The sequence below is a fragment of the Tupaia chinensis genome, unplaced genomic scaffold (assembly GCF_000334495.1).
Source record: "Tupaia chinensis unplaced genomic scaffold, TupChi_1.0 Scaffold000568_1, whole genome shotgun sequence".
Lineage (NCBI taxonomy): Eukaryota > Metazoa > Chordata > Mammalia > Scandentia > Tupaiidae > Tupaia > Tupaia belangeri.
In genome coordinates, this window is record NW_006160082.1 from 2,152,345 (window position 1) to 2,165,190 (window position 12,846).

Sequence of the window (12,846 nt, forward strand, 5' to 3'; positions counted from 1 at the left end):
GAGCATATCCCCCCTGCCCACCCCCCCCTCCTCCTGCATCCTATTCCTACTCCCTCCTTCCTCTAAGGCCAATGTGGCATGGCCCTGAAATGCTAAGCAGGAACCTGGTCCATAGTAGAGGAGAACTTGGCAGTGCAGAGAGAAGGGGGCGGAAGGGCAGGGCCACGTGTGTGAGGGGCTGCACCAGGGAGCCCCCAGGGAATTAGCTACATGTTGGTAGTGAACTTAGTTCAGTTCCAGAAGACTGGGAGCCTGCCTTCTAGAGCCTGGCAAGACTTTCTGGACATTGGACAGGATGGCAACTGGGTGAACCATGTCGACTCGAGAGTCCCCTTAGTGTAGAGCTACAAGTGTCTTTTGGTGACCAGTGAGTGGTCCTAATCAGTTCTGTGTTCCATTGTGAGTCCAGGGATTCCCAAGAGAACAGGGGCCTCAGAGATAGCCCTCCCATTCCTCCCCACGCTTATCCAAGGCTGTCTTCTTCTGCCATGGCTAACTGCTCACTCCAGTTGTGTTCCCTAAGCCCAGTCTCCCTGCCCTGCCCCAGGGTGATGGGAGATCAGGGCCTCTCCACAAGGAAGGAGGCCACAGGTTGGAAGCTCCAGGGGCAGGGCCCTCTCTCTGGGAGACCTGGACGGCCACAGGGTCCTAGACACCCAGTAGGCTCCATGCACAAAGACAAGACTCTAAGCCCCAGGTGTCTCCCAGCACCACTCCAGTGGTGCTGCTTTGTTTTGTTTTATTCTGATACTTCCATTTCCACCTCCATCTTAATGTTTTTTGATACAAAGGCTTCCTTTGGATCTAGGAAAGTAACACCAGACCATGGAGAACAAATAGTCTTGTGCTTTTTTGTTTTAGATCGAATTTGCATTATTTCACAATTTGACAAGTAACTTATCCCACCAGGGCAGGCACTGCCTGTTTTGAGCTGAGCATCAAGGAAAGCTGGCTACTTAATATTTTTGTTACCATCATCTTGGTGAGGGCTAATATTTACTGAGCTGTTAACACAGGGTTGTCTTATTTATTTCCCATAAGAGCCCTACGAAACAAATATTCTATCATCCCCTTTCATAGATGAGCAAACTAAGCTCAGAGCAGTTAAGAACCTTATTCAAGGAATTTGAAACAAGACGTGGATCTGGGTTTTGGACTCTAATGTCCACGCCAGCCAAGTAAGGAAGGCTACCCTTTGAAAGCGTGTGATGTGTTTCTCACTACTCTTACAGCCGCTTGGTACTGGTCCAGAACCGAAAGATGGCTGTGTTGATAAACTGGGAAGGAGGTGGAGAAGTGATGGCCCAGGTGTACTAGTAAATAATTAGTCTGTAATAACACAGAATGATGAGTCTTTGTGATGATTTAGCCTGAACACAAGGAAACTGAGGCCCAGCGAGATGCGTAATGATTTCAGAAGGCAGCCATGTAGGTACAGCCCACCAAATCGTATGAGTTCTTACTCCTGACGGGCTGATTTGCTAATAGTCTGTGTATGGACCTTCCTCACCCTCCCTCTCCCCAGGGCCAGCTCCCCCTTTCTTACCTTGGAACATGTGACTCAGGTCATCATCAGCACCCCTTCTGCAACCCATGGGATCCAGCCCACATCTCTTAGCCCCTGCAGATCCTTTTCCTGGCTTTCTGGGTTCCCCAATACTCTAGGAATTTAAATTCTGAGCCCTGAGTACAAGTATGGGGACTCTAGGGCAGGGCAGCAAACTGTGGAGTGTGGCAGTGTAAATTAAGTCTTACCGAAGCATGGCCGAATATATTTGTGACATCCCTGGTTGCTTTGGTGCTAAACAGCAGGGTTGTATTGTTGCAGCAGAGATCATGTGGCCTACAACAATGAAAAGATTTATCTGGCCCTTGAAGAAGACGGGTACCAGCCTTGATGTTCAACCCCTAAAGCCAGACCACCTCTGATCTACCTGTCGGCCTGTGCGAGCTTTTGCTGAAAAGGTTGGGGCCAGGGAGGACATTGCAGAGGGAAGAGTGGTGGCTCATAGCCAGTACCCTGAAGTACCTTCATTAGGTACCCCAAAGTTATCTGTTCGTAAGAATGCTGAAATGCTGGCTTGTCCCCTTCTCCCCATCTCTGACCACGTTAGCTACCCAAATTAGATCTTTTCATTTTCTCTTTACCCGCCACTTGTGATTCACCAGCTGGTTCAACCGGTTCTCCAGATTGCCTCCTGATTCCTCTCTCCCTCTGCGTGCTGCCACCTGAGCACCGTGGGGTGCACATCTGGGCCCCGGGCTAGTCCATCAGCCCCATCTCCCTGTCTTTTCCGCCCTTTGCCAGAGGTTGCGTGCACTTGTGGGGGGTGGGGGAAGAGAAAAGCACCTTCTCCCCCCACCCCCCGCCATGGGATACGGTCACACTGCGATTCCTTCCACTCTCTCTCCCCCTTTGGGATTTGGGCACACACGCACACACACCTGGCACGTGTCTCAAGCCTCTGAACCAGGACAAGCCTCACCACGTGGATCCAGCTGCCTTGACTATCATACCACAGGCCGGCCCTGCATGTCTCCTTACCACTTCCAACCCCTTTAGCCTGTCCCCAGCAGCAACTTCTGGTCTGCTGCCTCGGCGCTGTCTTCATTCTGTTCCTCTCACAGTCCGTCTGATCGCGTTCATTTCTTTGCTTATTGACCGTCTTCTTCCCCTTCTAGAATCTAAGCTTCATGAGGGCAGTCATCTTCTTGTATTATTTTGTACTTACTCCGAGTGTTCCTTGGTGGCTGGTCTGTAGAAGCTATCATATGAATGAATGAGGAGATGAATGAGGGTGGGCAGTGTTGGGAGCATCCTCAGAAATGGCAAGTCCATCGTGCTCTTGGTGGCTCAGGTGGTAGCGTACCGATCTTTATGGCTGGAAGTCACATGGCTGCCTGCAGGTTCAGATCCTGAGCCTGAAATTTCCGAGGTGCCTGTCCCTGTCTAGTTGGAGGGCTGGGGGAAAGGAACCCTGTGCGATGAACCCTGTCTAAGGTGCCCGTCTCTCCCTTTCTCAATGTGCACACACGCACTTATGCTCTCTGTCATGAAAAAAAAAAAAAAAAAACTTTGGGGGGAAAAAAGAAATAGCGTGTCAGAAATATCAGAAGGTCCCGTTTCAAGTTCCCCCGAGAACACACACCCAGCTCCTTGCTCCGTTTAGATACGAGTCCGGCCTCATTATCCCCATCCTCAAGCAGGGCCCCTGACATCACAGGCTCCCTTCTCTATTCCTGCTAGGGAGCCCTTGAACCTGCGGAGCGGTGAGAAGGACAGACAAATGGGAAGCTACTGTCCTAGAACCGTGTTGACCAAACTTTGTTGACTCTGCTTCCTAGTAAGAGGTGTGATCACCCTGCGGTCAGCGTTCACACACACACACGTCCAGACATGCACATTCCACGACACGTGGCTTTACCACAGATACGTTCTCTTCTCTCTCTCTCTCTTTTTAATGTTCTTGCTATACATGCACTCGTCAAAGACAGACTGACAGAGGGGAAAAGTGAGAAATCACTCCACAGGGGAGTGAACCCACTGCAGTCCCTTCTCCTCCATTCTCCTCTCAGAATTTTGAGAACACACACACGTGCCTAGCGTGATTTTCAAGCCACCGGTCTAGCACTGTAGTCACTGTTGGAGTCCAGCACTTTAACTACCATGCCACCTGCTGGCCCAGAATTTTCTATTCTAGTATAGTCTATTGGGTCCTATTCTGTTAAAACTATGTAGACCGTGACCCCTTACCCTGACTTCATAGCCCATAGTTTGAAAAACAGTGTTTAAAATATTGTGCTTTTCCTTTGGAACTCACAGCCTGGAGGAACCCAGACACAAGTCCAGCAGGAGGAACGTGTGCAGCGCAGGTCCACGTGTCGTGGGAACGTGGCAAGATTGAGCCTGCAGGGACAGCCCTGGATTTAGGCCTCACTAGAGACTGCGAAGAAAAGCATTATCTTCCCATGTTAGATTTAATTTAGTTATCTTTTTCTGAAAACATTTTTTACTAGATGGCTTTTTTTCTATAATATAAACTTTTGGGTTTTTTTCCCCCCTGTGTATTGATTTTTTTTTATTGCTAACAGGGAGTTGTCTATTATACCCTAGATGCTTTTTAATTAAAAACAAAAAAACTTGGCTTTATCTATGCCTTTTTACTCTTTTCCCACTCAATTTTCTTTTCTCACTCAATTCTCATATTTTTTTCCTCAGGTGGTGGTGGTGTGGTATGAAAAAGAAAATACACACACACACATACATGCACATACATAATACACAAAATAAAGTGTCTGTGAATGCAGATCTGTTTTGAATTACTTAACACTTAGTGATGCATGATCCCCACAGTTATTTTGTTTTTAAAAACCCCAACAAGTTCACATTCCTGTCTTTAGATGAGACACAGTTATTTGTGTAAAAGTTCTGACTCTGAAACTTATTGCACAACTATAATCAAATTATATCCTCTTCTCTGCGAGGGACATTAAAATATAATTTTTCCTGGCCTAAGAAATTGAACATTTTATCCTCTGCACATTTCCATTTTAAAAGTTGTCGAGCAAACCTTTTTTCTGTTCCAAACTGTGACATGAAACCAGGGAGAATGTTTGAAAATGAGGTGCACTGGCAGCCTCTCTCAGGCTCCTCCCCATGTGTGCTGACCCTGCTCTGGAGATCTTGGGAGCAAAAAAATGAAGTCCCCATGGGCGTGGGCTGAAGGTAATTTCTGTTTGTTTGTTTTTCCCCTTTGGAATACCAGTAATTCTAAGTATGAGACACATTGAAGTAGTATCAGGTCTATAAAAACCTGTCCACAATTCCAGAGCTCTCTTCGTGTAAAATGCAAAACTGACTAAGGTAGAAGCCATGTCTTAAGATCCCAAGTCCTAGAACTTGGTTCAGTTAATATATATTAGGAACTGGCCACGTGTACTGGCCAAGTCTGGAGTGAAACCTCACCTTGATAAACACAGTGAAAACCTGAGCAAACGAAATCTTGCAGCAGCTAAGTTGTGAGTCAGGGATATTGGCATGCTGAGCAAGGGGAGGCATAGGAGCAAGTGCATGGGCTTAGGGCGGCAGAGAGAGTGAGGATAATAAAAGAAGGATCTTAGGAAAAAGGTCTTCGGGGCCAGCCAGTGGCATAGTGGTTACATTGCTAGCTCACACATGGTCGACCATGGTTCATGTCCTGGACCTGGTGGCTGGAAAATCAGGCCACATGCATGTGCATGCATACTCAAGATCCTGGGAGGAGAATAAAGAAGGCACTGCAGTGCGGCTATCTCTCCCCCAGGGGCACTCTCACTGTCTCTGTCTCTCTCTGGTGGGTGTATGCACCTTAAGGCAGAAAACATCTTTAAAAAAAAGAGAGAGAGAGAAAGAAAAGTGGTCCGAAGGATGTCAGAGTGAACCTGCTGAGCCAGGATCAACAGCATGTGTGACGTCGCGTTCCTCCTGTTTGTGGGAGGCCCTTCTAACTGCCACTGTGGAAGCTGAAGATCAGTCAGTTTGATTTGTGCAAAGACTCTGTACAACAGCTTTGTTTTCTTTCTCCTGTCAAAAAGGAGAGCTTCATGATGGCATCTGTCATTTATTGAGTACCTGTGTGCACTTGTAGCAGAAGGTTCTGGGTGTTTTGTTTTTGCTTTGTTTTATTTGTGTATTACTGCCGGAGAAAGGGAAAGGACTGGAGAGGAGGAGAGAGCACCCCGCAAGGTGGCACAGCCACGCCACAATCCCCTCTCCTCCATTTCTCCTTGCTGTCAGGATTTTGAGCACTCATGCATATGTGCCCCGTGTGCTTTTCAAGTTGGCAGGGTCAGCATTCGCATGTGACTGGCCCCATGGGGGCCCGCTGCCTGTGCACGAGCTCAGTCACTGCACTGTGGGGCCTGCCCAGTGTTAGGAGTCTTACGTCTCTTGACATCTCGGAGTCTTGTGCCCATCGCTGTGGGGATCTCTGTTCTAGCAGTGAAGAAGCTAAGACCACCCGTAGCACCACTGTCTGTGCCAGGACCACACAGGGAACATCTGTGTGACTCCAAGACCTCCCCTCCTTTTTTTTTTTTCCCAAGAAATTTTTCCTAGGGAACCAGCAGTTAGCGTAATGGCTATGTCACTGGACTCCCACGTAGTCGACTGCGGTTCAAGTCCCAGACCCGGTGGCTTAAAACTCACGCCGGGCGCGTGTGCGTGCGTGCCCAAGATCCCTAGAGGAGAAGGGATTGAGGTGTGGCCATCCCCCCTGGGGGGTGATTTCTCACTTTCTGTCTCTATGTCTCTCTGTCTGTCTGGCGAGCACATGTGCCCTATAGCGAAAATCTCTCCAAAAAAAATTTTTTTTTTTTTTCCTAGAGGGCATGTGTGCTCACTGAGAGAGAGACAGAAAGCGAGAAATCACCCTTCAGGTCAGGTGCCACAAGCTCTTCTCCTCCATTCTCTCGGGATCTTGAGCACACACGCATACACCCAGCATGAGTTTCAGGCCACTGGGTCTGGGACTTGAACCACAGTCTGTCATGTGGGAGTCCATCACCTTAACCACTACACCACCAGCTGGCCCCCAGACCTCCCTCTTCTTACCATGACTCAGCTGGCCTCTGCATCTGTCTCGCACAATGCTGGAATTTTACTCCGATCAGTTTTTACATAGTCATGTAGAATAATAAACAAGATATTTAGGTCAGGATTAGAAGAAACCACATTCTCGCCTTACTGTTACTTCTCTGAGTGGGCCAGTTGGCTTTCATTTCTTTGTCTTTTTTTTTTTTTTTTTTAATGTAAGATTAAGTGGCCTCACCCTGAAATCTACCTTAATGAAAACAAAAACATTAGATCTCTGAACTGAGATAATCTTATTGCGAAAGCATTAGGTTGCATGTAGTTTAGACTGTACAATGTCTGGGCTGGGGCCTTGTGTGTAAGGGATCAGAAAGGCAGGTCCCACTGGCCTCTCTAATGGAGTCAAGCCAGGCACCTGTTGTCAACAGTTGGGTGGTTTGTTTTATATTATCCAAATTGGGTAGTTACTGGCCTCCCCTACACCTTTCTACCTCTTAGCTTTTGGCTTTCTTCTACAATGCGTGCTGCTCAGCTTTTTTCCAAAGGAAAAGAACAAAGGTTCCCGGATAGATTACTGGATGGCCTGCCTGTCTTACTTGGGAAGAGTCCTTAGTCCATCTATTGGGTTTGAACATGTTAGCATAGGGACCAGCAGGTGGCATGATGGTTGAGGCACTGACTCCCACATGGCCGACTGTAGTTCAAGTCACAGACTTGGCGTCTTATTCTCTCACTTTCTCTCTCTCTCTCTCTCCCCCGTGAGCAAGTGAGCCCTATAGCAAATTTTAAAAATGAATTAATATCAATAATTCTTAAAAACAAATAAAGAAAAAGAAAAGGTAAGCTTGAGAGGAAAGGTCACATAGGGCAGCAGGTGGCATGAAGATTAGGGCACTGGATTCCCCTTGGCCAGCAGCGTGGTTCAAGTCCCAGATCCAGTGGCTTGAAAACCACGCCAGTTGTGTGTGCATGGCCAGTTGCATGGTGCCCAAGATCCTGAGAGGATATTGGAGGAGAAGGATTTCAGCGTGCCCCCATCTTTCTCTGGCAAGAGTTCATACATACCCTGTAACAAAAACTAAAGAAAAGGAAAGGTCATGTAGGACTTTGAATGTACTGTTGTCAGAATCTTTACAGTCTTTGGGGACCAGTAGGTGGCATGGTGATTGAGGTGCTGGACACTCCCACATGGCCGACCACAGTTCGAGTCCTGGACCTGGTGGTTTCCTTTCTAACTTTTCTTTCTCTTTCTCTGTATCTCTCTTTGATCAAATTAAAATAAGTGAATGAATAAAATTAAATAAATAATTTGAAAGTCTTTACGGTCTTTAAATATCTGTGTGATTAAATTAGGAATTTTGGTAAGTATCATAGATAAGTGGGTCTGACTCACACCTGTGTCTGGGTTCAGGCCTATGCCTAGGACTGGGTGGCTGGCATGGCCCCAGGGTCTAGCCTCTGACCTTGGCTTTGAGCAATTCCCCTATTCTCAGGAGACTAGAAAGAGTTCATTCCAGTTACACTGCTTGCTAAATTTGTTGATCGTAAAGTATTTTAATAGGCTCTGTAAATAAGGTTTGTAGGTAAACTGTTTAGTGAACTAATAACTGAAATACAGAGGTTTGGAAACCTCTTTAAAGATTTTAGGAATAAGTTACTTTTAGTGCCCCTTCAGTGGGATTTTCTTGCTCTTTCCTCCCCCTATTGGGTAAACAGGTTTCTTGTTTGCTTTTGGAATGTCAGAGGACATTACCAACCTTCCTGTAGCACAATAGTTCTGAAAATGCTGAAAGCTTGGGGTGGGCGTGTGTTTATATAATTTAACTTTTCTTTTCTTGAAATCAGTAAATATTTACAAATGGCCTTATCAAACAGTTAGGGTACATTCAGTCACATGAAAGCACATAGCCAGAGCAGTGACTGCCCATTGGCCAATTCCAGGGGCCTCAGAGGAAGGACTTTAACATTTTGTTAAAGTTTGTGTGTGTGTGTGTGTGTGTGTGTGTGTGTGTGTGTGTGTTAAGGTTCTTGCAATAGGACATGTGTGCTCTCTGGGAAGAGACAGGGAGAGAGAGAGAATGAGAAATCACCACCCAGGGAGGATGGCCACGCCACAATCCTTCATTCTCGGCATTTTGGTCATGCATGCACATGTGCCCTGCATGTTTTTCAAGCTGCTGAGTCCAGGACTTGAACCAGGGAGTCATCCATGTGGGATCCAACACCTTAACCAACATGGCACCTGCTGGGCCTTTTGTTTTTGTTTTTGCTTCTAATTGTCAGAGGGCATGTGCTCCCCAGAGGGAAGGCAGAGTGAGAAGGAGAAGAAGAAAGCATCTTCCCTCTGTCTACTGCAAATGAGTCATGGACATACCACACTCTCTCCTCTTCCATTTCTCCATCCTGTTGGGATTTGGGGCATGCATGCTTGCACATGCGCCCAGCATGTCTCCCAAGCTGCCAAGTCCAGGATTCCAACTGTGGTTTGCCACATGGGATCCGATTCCCTTAACTACCAGGTCATGGGACTGGCCTGACATTTTTTAAATATGCTATTCCTAGACCAGATGCCTCCAGCTCAGTGTCTGCTAGGAGGTCTCTTACTCCAAGGTACCAGTTATAGAAAATTTGCATTTTAAAATTTGACTTCTGAGGAGTTGACTCTTAGAGGCTGGAACAGATTGCTGGAAACTGAGGAATTCAAGTGATAGTGAATTCTGGCTTAGGTTTACCATTGCTTCCAGAATTCTCTTGTTTCTTAGGAAAGGTAACTACAGAATTCTATTCCAAGTATACATGTTATTTCGTAAGTTACAAAAAACAAGTGGTTTACTTTTTCATTTTTGTACATTGGTTCCTATTTAATGTGGTTGAAGAATGTAACTCTAATTCTTAGAGGTGAAGTTTTAAGGGTGTCTTGGCCCTCTTTGAACATTTGAAACTCGACAAAGTTAAAGCTCATTTTTGGAGAAGTAAGTACATGTATTATTCAAAGTAGACACCGAAAAATAATAAACGATTCTTATTTCTTTTGGTAGTCTGGACATGAAAATTATAATATTATATCAGCATGATCTGACAATAGCATGTTCATTTTGTTTATCAAACTTTATATGAGTGGGATCGAAGTAACATTTTATGTTGTTCGGTTACCAGAGTACAGTATTTACGGTTAGCAAACAGTCAAAAATAAATGAGATGTTTTAAAAAAATAAATACGTCTGGTAAGAGCTATGTATCTACCATGAAATACTTAGTGCTTCTCTATTAATACGTTTGCATTTTTCTCTTCTTTACAGAGTATTGGAAAAGGGTCATTGTGGTGCATAGACCCCGAGTATAGACAAAATCTAATTCAGGCTTTGAAAAAGACACCTTATCAACAGTGCTCACATGTGTTCAGTACACCGCCCACCTCTCCTCAGGCATATCAAAGGTAAGCAATTCAAACCCTTTCTTTTCTTTTCTTTCTTTTTCTTTCTTTTTCTTTTTTTTTTTGGCTACCAAAATTCCATTATTTTGGCAGAGATAGGTGCCAAAACTAAGTTAATAGGCTGCACGAGATTTTAAAAATAACTGCAGGTAAATGAGAGAGAAATTACGTATTATTAGGAGGCATAGTCACTGACAGGTTTTCTGCCAACCTTACCGCTTCTGCTGCTTTGGAGGTGTGTTTCCAGGCTTCACGGTGGGGAAAAGAATGTCTTCCTGGGTAGAAACATTGACAAAGAGAAGTCGACAGCTTTGACTTCTCAGTGTGTCACATTTTGTTGGAATAAAAGGACAGGAATGAGTCAAGCAAGCAATTCCCATCTCCCCATAATCTGACCGGTCTCTACAGATGTTCGCTGAAGGCTTCCTTGGTGTTGTCGTTGTGGTCGCCATGCAGACGGTGTTCCTGAGTGATCATTTTGTTGTGGTTACTTGTTGTTTGCCTTTTCAAGGAGAACAGCAGAGAACAGTGGAGTCTTTTTTTTTTTTTTCTCTCACATGCCCATTTGTTCTGAGACACTGAAGTTATGGGTGACATTTTGCAAATATATCATTGAAGGGGAAGGTTGAGTATCCTGCCACTTTTTTTTTTTTTTTTTTTTTTAGGTAGTCTGGACATGAAAATTATAATATTATATCAGCATGATCTGACAATAGCATGTTCATTTTGTTTATCAAACTTTATATGAGTGGGATCGAAGTAACATTTTATGTTGTTCGGTTACCAGAGTACAGTATTTACGGTTAGCAAACAGTCAAAAATAAATGAGATGTTTTAAAAAAATAAATACGTCTGGTAAGAGCTATGTATCTACCATGAAATCCTTAGTGCTTCTCTATTAATACGTTTGCATTTTTCTCTTCTTTACAGAGTATTGGAAAAGGGTCATTGTGGTGCATAGACCCCGAGTATAGACAAAATCTAATTCAGGCTTTGAAAAAGACACCTTATCAACAGTGCTCACATGTGTTCAGTACACCGCCCACCTCTCCTCAGGCATATCAAAGGTAAGCAATTCAAACCCTTTCTTTTCTTTTCTTTCTTTTTCTTTCTTTTTCTTTTTTTTTTTGGCTACCAAAATTCCATTATTTTGGCAGAGATAGGTGCCAAAACTAAGTTAATAGGCTGCACGAGATTTTAAAAATAACTGCAGGTAAATGAGAGAGAAATTACGTATTATTAGGAGGCATAGTCACTGACAGGTTTTCTGCCAACCTTACCGCTTCTGCTGCTTTGGAGGTGTGTTTCCAGGCTTCACGGTGGGGAAAAGAATGTCTTCCTGGGTAGAAACATTGACAAAGAGAAGTCGACAGCTTTGACTTCTCAGTGTGTCACATTTTGTTGGAATAAAAGGACAGGAATGAGTCAAGCAAGCAATTCCCATCTCCCCATAATCTGACCGGTCTCTACAGATGTTCGCTGAAGGCTTCCTTGGTGTTGTCGTTGTGGTCGCCATGCAGACGGTGTTCCTGAGTGATCATTTTGTTGTGGTTACTTGTTGTTTGCCTTTTCAAGGAGAACAGCAGAGAACAGTGGAGTCTTTTTTTTTTTTTTTCTCTCACATGCCCATTTGTTCTGAGACACTGAAGTTATGGGTGACATTTTGCAAATATATCATTGAAGGGGAAGGTTGAGTATCCTGCCACTTTTTTTTTTTTTTTTTTTTTTTAGAGAGAGAGATTTTTTTCTATTGGGTGCATGTGCTCACCAGAAGACAGAAAGTGAGAAATCACTCCACAGGGGAGATGGCCATGCCTCCATCCATTCTCCTCTTAGGATTTTGGGTACACACACATGCCTGGCATGAGTTTCAAGCCACCGAGTCCAGGACTCGAACTCTTTTGGGCCCTGTGGGAGTCCAGTGATGTAACCATTATGCCATCTGCTGGTCTCACCTGCCACATATTTTTAAAAAAGCATATTAATGTCAGATTCTGAAAAAAAAAAATCATATACTAATGAACCAAATTTTAAAGTGGATTTTACATATACATAGTGCTTGCGTTTTTAAATGTATCCCTCAACCTACAAAAATTGTTGTAAAAAGCAGACAGAAATGTTTCTATTGGAATCACCCAGTTAAGAGCAGCTGTTCTTGGACCACAAGTTTATGTTCATTAGAAATGATATCATGTCATAGATTTCAGCAGTCCCACAGTCCGTTTCTTTGCAAAGCCTTTTCCTAGTCCGGTGTTTGTTCTGCTGGAGGGAGCATAAAGTGATCCTCTGAAATGGCATTAATGGAGTTCTTGCGCATCTCAGTTGAGAAGCATTCCATCACGGGCCCTGGACAATCAGTCTTCAGCGAAAGACAGGGAGGAACAGCTGGGCTCTCTGAGAAGACTGCTGTATGTCTGCCTTTGCTAGGCGATTAGCGTGATGGTAGGCATAGCAACTGGAGCGTCTCCATAGTAACGCGTAGCCGAGACAGGTGCAGTTGCATCACAAGGCTGTTTGTTGCCTGGCAAAAGGACAGGCCATTAGTACTTAGATATACGCTGTTGCCTTAGAAACAAATAACCCTACATAGCAACTACAGTTGGTTTGAAAGGTTTGGGGGGAAAAAAAAAGGTTGTAGCAGCTTTTGTCCGTGTTCATAAAAATCAGTGGAAGCATACTTTATTCGAAATGACAACTTGAGGTCATATAGCTGTAGGAGATAAAGTGGGATTTTCTAAAGCAGCCTAGCCAACATTGTAGAAATGTCCAGAAGGATAGAGCCATATGCTTGGTTTTCTCCTTGTGGCTGTAGCCACTCCCAGAATGGAAGAGAACGGCGGCT

General features: G+C 44.7%; 1 protein-coding gene across 1 annotated transcript in view; it reads left to right on the forward strand.

Moving 5' to 3' along the window:
- FOXN3 (forkhead box N3) overlaps nt 1–12,846 on the forward strand; it is a 525,097-nt gene that overhangs the window by 280,364 nt on the left and 231,887 nt on the right. The window contains exon 4 of the mRNA XM_006158004.3: nt 9,871–10,007. Within this exon, the coding sequence (XP_006158066.1) occupies nt 9,871–10,007 (137 nt within the window). The remainder of the gene's footprint in view (nt 1–9,870; nt 10,008–12,846) is intronic.